This window comes from Austrofundulus limnaeus, unplaced genomic scaffold (genome assembly GCF_001266775.1).
Source record: "Austrofundulus limnaeus strain Quisiro unplaced genomic scaffold, Austrofundulus_limnaeus-1.0 Scaffold1, whole genome shotgun sequence".
In the NCBI taxonomy this organism is placed as follows: Eukaryota; Metazoa; Chordata; class Actinopteri; order Cyprinodontiformes; family Rivulidae; genus Austrofundulus; species Austrofundulus limnaeus.
The window spans coordinates 7620978-7634734 of record NW_013952403.1 but is presented as its reverse complement, the minus strand read 5'-3'; the positions used below and the strand labels follow the sequence as shown (position 1 = coordinate 7634734).

General features: G+C 41.3%; 2 protein-coding genes across 3 annotated transcripts in view; both read right to left on the bottom strand.

Moving 5' to 3' along the window:
• Nucleotides 1-5788, bottom strand: part of apbb2a (amyloid beta (A4) precursor protein-binding, family B, member 2a) — a 49475-nt gene extending 43687 nt beyond the window's left edge. For both annotated transcript variants that reach the window (XM_014007823.1, XM_014007828.1), the window contains exons 1-3: nucleotides 5603-5788; nucleotides 2171-3444; nucleotides 1133-1338 (exon numbers count right to left, since the gene is read on the bottom strand). In XM_014007823.1, the coding sequence (XP_013863277.1) occupies nucleotides 1133-1338; nucleotides 2171-3410 (1446 nt within the window). In that variant the 5' untranslated portion in view covers nucleotides 3411-3444; nucleotides 5603-5788. The remainder of the gene's footprint in view (nucleotides 1-1132; nucleotides 1339-2170; nucleotides 3445-5602) is intronic.
• A 1433-nt stretch (nucleotides 5789-7221) lies between these two features.
• dele1 (DAP3 binding cell death enhancer 1) lies at nucleotides 7222-13042 on the bottom strand (the record flags this gene model as incomplete). Its single annotated transcript, XM_014007817.1, is given in 12 exon segments — nucleotides 7222-8015; nucleotides 8107-8266; nucleotides 8395-8487; nucleotides 9095-9253; nucleotides 9644-9786; nucleotides 9895-9985; nucleotides 10104-10180; nucleotides 10310-10477; nucleotides 10651-10795; nucleotides 11316-11415; nucleotides 11862-11979; nucleotides 12918-13042. Coding segments are annotated over 12 exon segments (1527 nt in total). The 3' UTR covers nucleotides 7222-7770.
• Between the last annotated feature and the right edge of the window lie 715 nt (nucleotides 13043-13757).

The following is a 13757-nucleotide window of genomic DNA, read 5'->3' as shown; positions in this document are numbered from 1 at the left end:
CTTTTAGGACACTTGTTTATTTTTTTAATTTTTTTTTCCTGGTCTTGGTCTTGGGCTCGACTTGGTCCAAACCCTAAAAGTCTTGGTCTTGTCTCGGTCTCGAGACACTGTGGTCTTGACTTGGTCTTGGGTTAGGTGGCCTTGACTACAACACTAATGCTTGATCCATAATTGGCCTTGATGGAGCACCATTGAAATCAGGATACCTTACGTATTTAAAAGTAAATAAACATTTTTTCTTCATTTAATATAAAAATAGATTTTAAATCAATGTTAAATTCTAAATTAATGGTTCAAGGCAGCAAAATCAACAAAATTCAAAAGGTAATTTCTTTTACCTAATGCCAATGCCTAAACCCAATCTTTCCTTGTGTGGTTAAGTTTTTCTGTTAAGGGTTGCACCTCCTRATGATGTCTTCATGAAGATGATCCTTGCTTTGTGCAGGYTCAGTGGCAGCATGACCCAGGGCACCTGTTCTCCTATGTTTGTTATGTTRTGTCTTCTTCTGAATAGGRGTTTTGAACTGTAATGTCATTGTGCTCTGTACAATGACAATAAAGGTCTAATCTATCATATATCTAATGYAGTGTTTACCCTACTATTATCAAGAGATTGTATGCAGAATGCTGGTGCCAGAAAGTTATTTTCATAGTTTGAACAGATACATAATTAAACATTATCAGGTTCTCAGGGGAGTGGATTTAAACTCCCTGGGGGGAGGGGATGGGGGGGGGCTGACAGAGAAGTAGAAGTGAATCGATAACCGTTTTTTTTTTATTTTGGGAGATCAGCCAATGCTTAGATAAGATCGGTGAAAAAAGAGAGGCTTCTCATCTACCTCTGCAAAGGTCTGAAAATCAGTCACTGTCCTCTTTTGCTAGGATACTACAAGGACATTGTTCAGTGTTTTTCCATAAAARAAAATTGGAACATTGAAGGTGTATTGTGACCTTATATCACCTGGCAGTGTCAGCTATTTTAAAAAAAAATCTATATCAGACAAAATCGGAATTGGCTGGTCAGACTTTTTAAAGATCGGTGATTGGTCAGAAAACTGCAATTGGTGCACGCCTACAGAGTAGAAGTGAGAACCACTGCTCTAAGGTATGTTGGATCTGAGGGCATTTTCACCTCGTTCGGCAGCTTCAGGGACTCCTGTGTATCTTTCTGTCGGTCAGGCTCAGGATCTGGTTCATTGATGGAAGCAGTTTGTTGGTCGACGGAGGCGACTGGTCGGTCATACTGCGTTGTGCCAGTGGGAACGTGCCAGAAATAAACTTCTGAGGAATCTGAGATCTCCCGCCAGCCTGGGGGCAGGTCCCCTTCGACCCATACGTCTGCAGAGGGAAGAACACATATAGCACATGAATATATCACTAAAACACACACAGGATCTGTGAGAACGCATATGATGGTGACATAAAATGGTGAGAGAGAAAATTTCAGTGATGGTCAGTGTATTCACAGTTAATTTATGATGTCATAGCAACTCTGGGTTAGATCCCTGCAATACTACCCATTAAAAACAGTCTTCCCTCTTTCTTTTGTCTTGATCTTATACTGTTTAGTTATTGCTTCGACATAAGAACTTAGAGTCTAAATTGCAAGGCAACAGCTCTAAAGATTACGGCAAAGAAAAGACATTATATTAATCTTTTTATGAGAAAAATCTGTGATTTATAAGGCACAGAAAAATATGCATTATGACCAAACACTTTCTTTACTTAAATCATAGTGTGTTACCAATCTGCGAAATCCTCTGCCATCAAGGGACATTTTCTGGTGGAAGTGTATGTTGAGTATGCTAAGATTTGGCAGCTTAAAGAGCTGGACAAGTTTCCTTTTGGAACAGTAAGGTGTATATGTTTTATCTTTATCTTTTACTGTATACATTCATGAAAAAACACCTCCCACCATCTTGTCTTTTCACACCCTGTTCTCTGCAGTATCCTGTTCTTTCCATCGTAATCGCTCTCTGCACCATAAAGTTGCTCAAGGGGGCCTTAAAGGTTCTCGCAGCACTGCTGTTAGTGACTTACTTGCTAAAAAAACAGGTTTTCTTCTTGTAAAATTCCAGACCCAACAGAATGTATGAAAGAAATGGGCTCCAACTGAGGCACAATTAAAAGCAAAACATTTCCAATTATGCATTAGATCAACCAAACAAACCTGTCTCCTTTGGAGTCTGTGGAGAGGGGGACTCCTGGGACAGCGTGGTCCAGCTAGAGTCTTCATCTCCTGAAGGAGTGTCAGGAGTCATGTCCATTCTTAATCCCACTTTAGGGGTAGCAGTCTCCGGCTCAGGATCTTGCTGTGTCMGCGGTGCCTGAGTGTTTCTCTCAGCAGCTCTGACCTGTTTGGGGGAAAACGGTGGGAACTGCTGAAAAATCTGGTTCTCATCGTTGGGGTGCAGTTCCACTTTGATCACTCGAGGCTGGGAGCTCCGAGCAGGCTTTGCAGGACTACGTGGACTCGCCTGAACTTGGACCGACATCTCCTCTTTGGTCTGCGCTGGAGGCTGGTTCTGCAGGTGGCTGTGGATGTTGGGGACCCACTCTGGACTGTTGGTAGAGGAGGAGGAGGTGGAGGAAAGAGGAGCTTCAACCACCACCGGTAGCAGGGGTTGTCTTGGTGTTGGGGTGGGTTCATCCTCCGCTTCATCCTCCTCCGCTACAGGCTCTGCCTTCTCCTCGTTGCAGGCCTGCTTGCTGTTGGTCTTATCCTCTTTTTGGCTCTCTCTGTCTTTAACTGGGCTGTCCTGCTCCTTCTCTGAGGAGGGCTGCTGCTTATTTTCCTCCTTGTCCTCCTTTTTTTCCCAACTGGGTTCCAGATCCCAGCCCTTGCTGTGGTAGTCCAAGAAGCTCTTGGTCCTTCTACGAAACGGGGGCAACTGCGAGTTGTCTTTCCCGAACTCTAGCCAATCAGAACCAGGATTATTAATGAGATCGTTGTGAATTTTGTCAACTGTATTGGCCCGACTCAACTCCAGCTGCTGGCTTTCAGCCCGTCTCTGCATGTTGGCTCCATTCTTGGCCAGCTTGGGGTTGTTAGAGATGGAGGAGGACGATGAGAGCGATGAGGAGTAGAGGGCGGAACTGGAGGAGGACTTGGTCGGGAGGCCTCTACCTCTGGTTCCAGGTTGGTATTTGGAGGACAAAGCCAGGTTGTCACTTATCCCCATGGCACTCCGTACACTGGTCATGGCGTACCGCTGACGGCTCTTTGGTAAGGTGGCCGAGCCTCCCGTTTCCGTGGACTCCTTGATGACGTCGCGGCTGAGCAGCTGGTTGTACGAAGAGCGGAGACTGAGAGAGGTGGGAGGTGTGGCTGAGGAGCCGCTACGATTTGCAAGACCCCCTGTGGAGGGGGTGGAGCCAGAGCGGGAGAGGGGAGGAGTTTGTACTGACATTGTGTCTGACTGGAGAGACGCCTCGAGGATGGAGCTGATGGGAGAAGAGGAATCTACTGTTAGACATCATGCAACAGTTATCATTTTAGAATAAATTTATTGAATATTTTTTATCATCTGACAATGTTTTTGCCCGTGTTTGTGTGGCAACACGCATTTTTTTCCCCAAGACATTTTTTAAAGTTTCTTGCAAGACAATTTGAATGGTCAACCTGTTTTCTCACCATATCTTTGGCTGCAGCTCAATGGAATATTGATACAATGTGATGCAGGTTCCTTTCTAGCATCACGCCCCACACTTACAAATGAGACATCACCACTAAAGTGTTAAAAAAACACTGCATCAAACTAGTTGCAGCGCTCAGATGCATTTAAATGACACCAGGAATGAGTCAGACCCTCAATTTACTCAACCGGCGCTGGCTTTTTAAAGCTGAGGAGTAAGCTAGTCTGCGGAGAGGGAGATGAGGCAGCCAGTTCCTGCTAACTAGCTAGAAGTGTCTCTTTCATCTCTTGGGTGGATCAGCTCTGTAATGCTGAATACGGGCAGATGGGTAGCAACAGAGAGAGTGGCAGGAAATCATTCAGATCCTAAGACATGACGTGGATAAAATCCCAACTAATTAGCCTGGTCGACCCCYTGGAGAGCTGGTAGAAAAACAAGTCCAGAGACACGCAACCATGATGGCTAAACAACCCCCGTCACCCAATCCTGAGCATGCATGCCTCCTCCTCGAAGAAAGCTGCAGTCATCATCTGCCTTTTTTTTCCAGAGACATGGAAAAGTCAAACGCAGCAGATTTTAAAGCACGATAAAAGCTTGGGAAAATACAAGAGGCAGAATATCTGGATGGTGCACTTWGTTCCCTGCGGGGCCTCTAGCTGCTCTCTTCTGCAAGGGGGGATGTTTTGTTATCACACTGAGCCCGAAAACAACCTGTTAGTGCTGACRGATGTGCTCGTCGGCAGGCCTGCGACTCAAACACGATGTCAACAAGTGCACGCATTACAGTGACCCGTCTCGTCAGGTTCAGGGAATCTTATTGTGCAAACTGRATGGAATTACTCTCTCATATAGACTTGAGTTGGTACACGGCCACAACGTATGCTTCTAAAGGTGAAACTCAAAGCTAAGGTCTTCCTGACATAAAAATGCCTGTCAGAATGATTAATGTATAGAATTTCAACTCCCCATTGTGTCTGAGCTGCAGACAAACTGGATCATCAACGACGCAGCCGGGTCTCTGGTAGCAAAGTGGGGCAGAGAAGAGGATACAGGGGAGTGTGAGGAGGAGAAAGGGATGGTTATTGGCGAYGGAAAGTGAGGAGAATGACACAGCAGTTTGCAAGACAGCAGGACACCGTCAACACGAAGAAGGTGGTTATTATCCACTAGCAAAGTCACTAAATACTTGTTGTGCATCATAACAGTGGAGGTCATTCAGGAAGCTGGTCGTGAGCAACAGAAACATCATGTCTTCGTCTGCCATTATTATTATTTTTTATTCCTGTTGCTTCTTTTATTTGGATGCCTTTTGAATTTTAGCATTGATATCTCAGGAGTGATCTGTCATAAATTACCTTGAAAAAGATTWAAAAAAGAACTGAGGACAGATTTAAAAAGAATGGTCCTGCTATTTTTAGAGCAAAGAATCAGAAATGGGTCTTTTTCAAACAAGGCATCCTTGAGCTTGCTTCTTTTTCRACACACAAGACTTAGAATTTTCAACTGATTTCATTATAAGGCTTTACATATTGATGACATCATTTATAACATTATGACATCATATCTTCAATGTATTTGTCCTCAGTTCCGAGTTGCATCACTTCTGCAAGAAACACACACACAAAAAAAGGAATGCAACAGATGAAAGCACGAGCAGGGGAGGAAAATGAACTTGGAAAAGTCGATGATGTCATGGGTGGAGTACCCGAGCACCTCTCGCTTCTTGCAGCCTCAATAAAACTCTCTCTCCCCTGACATCATCCAGAAACAGCTCCATCATGACAAATCTAAATCCCCAGGATAAGTAGGTGAAGATGATGTCATAGCCGAAAGCTAAATTTGTCTATTTAATGACAGACGCAGTAAAATCTTTCGCATCCTGTCCCTCTCTCCCCTTCCTGAAGAACACGCCGCACTGGGAGGGGAGCGCGCCCCACCGAGAGAGCATCTGTTTACGTCCACTCACCGCTTCGTCCTGCGCCTCCCTTCCGGCGACGACCCGACACTCGGCGGCGAGCAGGGCCGAAGTCAGGGGCTGTTTTTAAGCGGCACTCCGCCCGCATCAGATCGCATCCCAACCCCTCTCCCAGCKCCCCCAATCGCCCGGTGGCTCCGCTACTGGCGGCGGAGCTGCGCTCTCTCTCTGCGCCAGATGATCCCGGAGTGACGCGGCGCTGTGGAGCTCTCTGAGCCAGCTGGCCAATCAGAGCCGCGGACTGAGGACACGCAGACCGCCTGAATCCGACGGTGGTATTTTAGCTGCTCAGGTAATAAAATCACACATCATCATCATCATCATCATCATCCCGGCTGTTACATCATGCAGGAACCCGCTCAGAGCGCCACACTCACATTACTGCTCCTCAGAAAGAGAGAGAAACACACACCTGTGGTCTAATTTAGCATGATTTGATTGATTGATTTGATTTTTATTTATTTAAGTGTCATCCCCCTTCCGGAGCCCAGCCCTCATGGACATACATATGAGACACTCCATGATGGGATGGCAAAAAGCTAAAGTATCAAAGAGTAGATAAAAACTAAAGACAGTAAAATAAAATAAAATAAAATACTAGTTAAAAGCAGCATAGTTAAAAAGTAGCAAAAGCCTGGCAAAAACCTAAAGTAGGCCTAGTATCAAAGATGAACTAGAAACTAAACAGCGAAACAATAAAAGTATCAAAATACCTGCTAAAGGCAGCAAAGGTTTAGGTAAAAGTAGCAAAAGGCTATCAAAAAGCTAAAATAGCAAAAGTATCTAAAAGGAGCAAATTACTAGCTAAAGGGAGCAAAACCTGCATTAGACAAAAARAGAGCAAGTAGACCACAAAGCAGATTTCAAACAGTAGTCTATTTTTTGAAGGAATTGAAGTTTAATTATAAAAATGTTTTGATGCAAAACTGTAGCCTACCAAAAACGATGTAAACTCTCCAAAACATGATTCATTTATTTATGTTTTCGACAGTCCTAAAGTTAGCGTGGGACATCAGCTGACCATTCTGCGTGGGTGGGGGTGGATAACAACAACATAAAAATTAAAAATAAAATAAACCTTGCAAATATGGTGAAATATTGAGATTGTTCAAAAACTACATCATCAGCTTTTTTTTTGTGACCTGTTCAAACTTAAGTATTTGTGTTTGTTTCTCAACAACTTCATTAATCTCAGCATTTTTTCTTTTTTGCTCGTAGATTTTTGTTTACACTGTCCGAAACAATACAACCAAAAATCATAGCTCTATTGTTGATCAAGCTGTTCGTATTTGAAAGAGAAATAGTTTATAGATTATTAATTTATTGGTTATAGGTTAATAAACAGTTTTGTCTCTTTCTCGTAGTAATAATAAACATTATGCATTAACAAGAAAGAGACAAAACTGTCCAGTTTCTTGCCAAATAGTGAACCAAATCTGTTTATATATATTACATCTAAAGTGCTATATTAATAGGAATTGGAAAAAGGGTACTTCTGTGTTTATGCACTGGCACCTTTAAATATTGTGAGAATGTAAGGAATGTCCACCACTTCACATCCAACAAATCAAGCCATTATTCTGAGTGAGTTTTCACACAAATGACAAAGATACCGTAGAGCCTTGCTAGTTTATTCATTATGTTTTAAAATGTGCGTTTAACAGTAACAACCTCCTCACAGTGCATCATAATTCACATTAGCATATCTGGTTAACAGGTTGAAGGATAAAACATGTAGCGATTCTGAACTTGGCATYTCATCACAAACATTTGAAATGTTAAAGTAAACTTGGCAACTCCGGTGGCTAACAAAAAATCTACAGTAAATTCTTTTAACTTGTGCGGAAGGTGAGAAATGCAATCAAAGGCACGTAGAATTTATTTTTTTTTGCCACAACAGAGACCTGATAAAAAAAATAACATCATCTCTATCAATCAAAGGACTGTAAGCTCCTTTGATTTMACAAGTTTGTTGCTAAGCCTCTCTCGTAGACTTAAAAAACAAGATTTTTGGCCGGCACCCACAAATATATTTATAAAAAAACTATGAACACTTTTATGAACTTCCCAATATGTACACACTTAACACACTGACCTTTTTCCTTTTGGCAAAACTACACTCACACTTTGTAATACAAGTTGTTTGGCTCGTACTGACTTTATCCTATACCTACAGTCCACTGGCATGGTTTGCTCCCAGCGATGGGAAGATGGAGGTGAAGAGGAGGAGAGAACGATGACAAGGACCCGGTGCTCCAGGAGTGAGGAAGAAGAGGAAGAGAAGCAGGGTGACCAGCAGAGGATGGGACATGAGCGGCCAGCGAGGAAGGTGGTCGCTGGCCGAGAGCCTCTGGCGCAGAGAAGCACGGAGCTGAGCGGATGGAGCGCAACACCGCATCATCCGCTACGAAGAGACAGACAACAGAGTTAAAACACTCCTGTTGCTCACGAGAAACAAAATGTAAGGACAAACATAAACGTGTCTACTTTCTTACCCTTACTGTATATGTCYCGAGGTGGTGTCAGGAAGCTCTTCGCTTGCTTGTTTCCTGCTTGTGCTGCCTTTCTGTAAAATTCAACAGCCGCCCTCAAATTCCGCTGCACGCCAAAGCCGCTTTCGTAACACTGACCCAGGAAAAACAGGGCGGTGTCGTCCTGAGCYAACAAACAAACAAACAATGTTCTSGTCTTCAACTGTCTCAGTGCAAAGACTCATGGGTATATTTATCTCCAATAGTCCAAAAGTTATCGACAAACGTCTTAGAAAGCTCTAGAAGACTCACRCCACTCTCTGCTGCCATCTTCAGGTACTCGATAGACTTGCATCCATATCTCGCTGGATCTCGAGAGTACAACGAAGCCAGGCAAACCCGAGCCTGAACAGGAGAAATAAAATGTTTTGCTTTAATCAGATGACTTTGAAATCAGTTTAGAACCATGGATACTAACAGAGAAAATAAAGATAAGTAAAGAGCTTACAGAAAAAACCAATCCTGGAATAATAATCCTAAATGACAAAAGAATATTAWATTTGTAAGTTACTTTGATGTTTTTAAGTCATTTTGACATTGAATTATGCGGACAATCATGTTTAGCAGCTACTATTTAGAAAACATATACAATTTTATATGAGGACACAAAAAATGTATCTTTTGGTTCCTTTTTTTTCTTTTAGTAATGGACATTTAACTGTGTTGTTGAAAGTGTTCATTCAGTTGTGACAGTTTGACAGACTGAACATTCCCATTCATCAAAAATAATTTGCCTTGTTTTATAAATAACCTAGTCCGTGCTTCTTAGACTGTAAAATGTATTTTTCTTTTCTATAAACAGTTTCAATGCCACTTTTAAATGACAAGAATACAAAACAATACAGCTAAAATTACAATACGATTTATAAGAATCAAGTATTTACAAATAGTTCGTATAAATTTGCACTAGAGATGCAAAGATGTGTTTAAAGGACAGTGTTGTGTTTTGTACCTTGGTGAGTCCAGCTTTAGAAGCTTCTTCCAGTAAGTTAACAGCTGTGTTTAACTCCTCCACACTCTGCTGCCCCCTGCTGGTCAAAAGCAGCTTTGCAACACGATACTGAGCTTGTTTGTGGCCACCGGCTGCTGCCTGCCTGTAATAATACAGAGCCTTGGAGAGAAAATAAAGAGGATCTTAAAATAATGAAGTTAAAATACAATTATGATTAGAATAAACATTATTTTGTAGATTCTTATAAGARGAAGTACGGTAAGTGTTAGCAGAAYCYTTACTTGAAWAGCAATGTGCCAAAAGATACTCTAGAACCAGTTTGTTTTTATTGTTCTGTCTTTTTTATTACTTCTTTAAATTTTTTCATAACAGAATTTTGAGGCATAAAGCCAATTGGTCTGATAGTGATGACTGAAACGAAAAAATCCAATAAACCTACAAAGTTATGCATTTTAAACTGTAATAAACATTCAGACTCTGCTTGTTAAAGGTTTCCTAAGGAAACAAAAAACCTAAAGAGTCAAAATTAACTAATATCAAAAAACGTACCTTTGCTTTGTCCTTTCTGACCCCTCTTCCTTTCTCGTAGCACACTCCGGTGTTAAACTGCGCCTTGTTGTAACCCTGCTGAGCTGCAGCCAGAAAGCAGGTAAAAGCTTCCTCATATTTCTCACTCTTGGCACTTTCRAAACCTGTTGGATGTATAGAAAAAAATACAAGCTTAAACACTAAAATATTTTTTTATATCATGAATTGTAATGGATATGTAATATCAAGTAATTTTGTCAGTGAGTTCTGACCAATGATGTTGAGGATAACAGGAACGCTGCTGTCTCCCACATGTTGGAAATTAAGAGCTGCTTCCGRCAGCCTTTCTTCAGCCAATGCTGCCTAGAATCACAAAAGTGGACAAACACACGAAATTAGACAAAAACATAAATATTTAGTCAAGTCTTGATGTGGATTAAAATAAAATAGATAAATTAAATGAAGAAAGGCAGACATTCACCATATCATCTTTTTTCTCTGTGGGGTTTGGATTGGCATCATTCCGCAGAGGACAGGACTCGTATAAAGGTAATTCTTCTGTGTGAAAGGGACATAAAATGATGCACTTTCACACTCCAGAAAATAATGAGTTAGAAAATACAAGAAAAGACAATATTTTCAAAAAATATTTGATAAGAGTGTAGGCATTAGAGGCACAGAACCAACCATTCTCATAGTAAAACTCCCCCTGGTGGTCAGAGGAGGAACTGTCAGACGTCAGACTCTCGGGCTCGCTGCCGCTGCTAGACAGAGACTGATCCTGGCTCTGACTCTGCGGCACGGCCTCCAGGCACAACACATTTCTTCTTCTGGGCACGACATCGCGCCTCGATACTGCAGACAGAAGCAACAGAACAGGGTCAGGATTTTAGTTACAAAAGAATAAAAGAAAACATGTTTAGGATGCAAAAATGTGCAAAAGTACTCTTTGATTTGAGTTTCATTTGATGGGATTAAAGAGGTTCAGTTCCCATGGGTGCACGATGGGTGATGCCAGAGGAGCTTACATATCTCTAGCAGGATCCGGTATCCACACTTCTGCACAGCTGTGGGAGCTGTCAGGGATTCAGGACCGGGACTGGGTTCAGAGCCCGAGGAGAATGTGGAGTGGAACCTTCTGCAGGCCTGCATGAACAGCACTGTGACCATTCCCTGTGGAGAAATGCAAACACGACGATCACAAGGCCGTCATCACACYTGCTGCTGTCTGTAAGGACATCCTGCATGTCAGCAATGAACAGCCAGTGTGTCACATGGAGAACTTAAACTCTGAGGTTTTAATTACAAATAAAGCTTCACATTCAAAGGGGGAGAATTTACTAGTTTAAGCAAATCATGCATTGACATCTGCTTTTGAAGAAAGCTGGATAAAGCTGATAAATCAGGAGTGACTRYGCTCAAGCAGAATTAGGGCAAAATMAATAACTTGCAGGTGYTTTTAAGGCGTTTACTGTGATAACAGTTGGTTCTGAATGTTGATAAAGCTGAACTATTAGGCACTATTTGTTGAGTTTGTCTAAATTGTTAAAAAACAGAGAGTTCTGGTATCGATGTTAAAATTAAATTGTACGATTTGATAAGCCTACGACATCTACAAGACAATGCTGGATGTACAGATGAATTAGTCTTTGGTTGCATTTTAATATTTGAAAATGCAACAATGAAAACCCACCCATCCCACAGCATCCAGAGCTGTGTAACATGGAAGCCCAGTATCCCCAAACTGACAGGTCCTTTGCTTGTTCCTCTTCTCCCTGTCATCCTTCCGAGATCTGCAATAACCACAGCACATAACAATTAATCATCTTTTTACATTTCCACTCAAGTGCAAGAATATGTAATAATCAGTTAAAGCCAAARTGATTTGTTTCTGTTTGTCAAACTAACATTGTGGAGACACACGAACATAAACACACTGCAGATGCTGCTGGATGATGCAAGCAGCTGAAAAATCAGGAAAAGGACTAAACAGGTTCAAAAAGAGGGTAAAGGAGCAGGAAAGGACAGCGAAGAGGTTTCTGTTTGAGGTTTAACCTTCAACATAAAATTCCCTTTTTATCAAAAGATAAATCAGGACAGCAGCTTCAGAAATGCAAAAGAAAAGTTCAAAGTCTCTTTCTTTCATCTTACTATATGCTCTTTTTTGTTTTTTGTTTTTTTAACAGACCTGGCTGAAGTTAGAAAAAACAAAAGAAAAGAAAAGAAATGTTAAAAGTACCTGCTGTCAAGCGGGTGTCGAGTCGTGGAGAGAGAGGCCGAACTGTTGATGACCTCGTCCTCCACATGCGGGTTCGGTGGCAATCGCAAAGAGCTGCTGCCATGGTATCGAAGCAAAACTGACAGGTGGCAGAAAGAAGAAGAGAAACAGAAAATATGTGGTTAAACAAAAGGATCCCTTTATCTTCAAAAATTCAGACATGTCTCAAACAGGAACCTCAGTTTATTTAGCTATGTGTAGAAATGCTCTTCAAAAATTCAAACAACAGTTGAAAACTTTGTAATCACTATGCTTGAACACTCAGAGTTTGGAACAAACTTTAGATGTTCGTTCTATATGTTGAATACCTGTGGTTTTTTATTGTTATGTAATGCATTTGTTGGATCTTTTTGAAAAAATAAATAAATGGATAGTAAAATTACGTTTACCCATGGCATAAATATTTTTGTCAATTAAAACCCAATTGATTGAAAATTATCTTAAACGTATGTATATATTTGACATGTACATATTCCCAAAATTCAAGTTTGTGGTTGTTTTATCTACGAGCACAGAAAAGCAGCTCTTAATATTAATATTAATACATACAAAAAACAGTATCAAAGAACAAATGTAAAAAGCACTACCTAGAGGCACACATAAAACTAASAAGAGCTATTATTTTTATAGCTTTACATCAACAACAGATAATAATGACAATATTTCTCACTGAGTGACAGCAAACCAACAGGGAGCCTGGACTAATCGACARTGTAAGACAGATTTACGAGGCAATGACGTAACAACTAAATAATAAACGAGCCTCTTAGGTTGTTTATCTCACAATGAAAACAAACTGGAGCCTAAAGTCAAGAGACAACCTCTGAACCGGACCAAAATAATCCTGTCAGTCCTGTCAGACATTTACGTCATCATCTTTGAGCTAAACACTAATGTCTACACACGGCTTAGGAACCGTAAAGAATATTGTTCAGTTCTGGATTGAAACATATAATAGTGTCAGGTTGTTATGATGTTCTTTCTCCCCTCAAGTCTCATTGTCATTATTTCCCTCACCTCTTATGAAACCTTGAACCCTCCACATGCTTCGCCCTCTGCGGCAGATTTAACTACGCCTACGGTGTCCGTCGAAAAGCCATATTTACAAGATTTCCCAAAACACCGGCAGCCGGTTCTTGTTGCTAGTCCCCATCAAAACATGTGACTGAAGGGAATTAATTAAAAAAAAAATCTGTCACGAGTTATGTGTCGGAAGAACGAACCGGAAGTGCTTCAGGAGACGCAACAGACGACACACGTCACTCGTGTCAGGCGGTGTCATTGCACCCCCTGCTGGTGGTGAAAGGATTTACAGTCACAATAAGAACCAGTGACAGTATTGCAGAGCAACCAGACTTTCATTGATCCTCGCACACATTAGGTCAAATATCAGAATCAGAATCAGTTTTATTGCCATTGTCAGTGAACATTCACAGACTAGGAACTTGCAGTTAAGAACATCCATTCTTTTTACATACGTATAACAAACACGGGGGAGAATGGATGATCAGGTTTTGTGCAACATGGTCACACTACCTTTTGCAGCTTGGAAATTCACAGTAGGGTGGATGAGTTAAAAAAAGATGCTCTGAACCTATGTTTGCTCATAAACACAGAATCATGTGCATAAAACAAACAAACAAACAAACAAACAAACAAACAAACAAACAAACAAACAAACAAACAAACAAACAAACAAACAAATGAGAAAAGAAATGACTCGCTAGAGCAAAACAGCTAAGGAGGGGAGGGCACTGGGGATCAAACACATGGTACAGGGACAGGATTCAGTGGAGCCGGTGACGTTCCAGGTTAGTACAAACCCTGGCAAAAAGTATGGAATCACCAGTCTTGGAC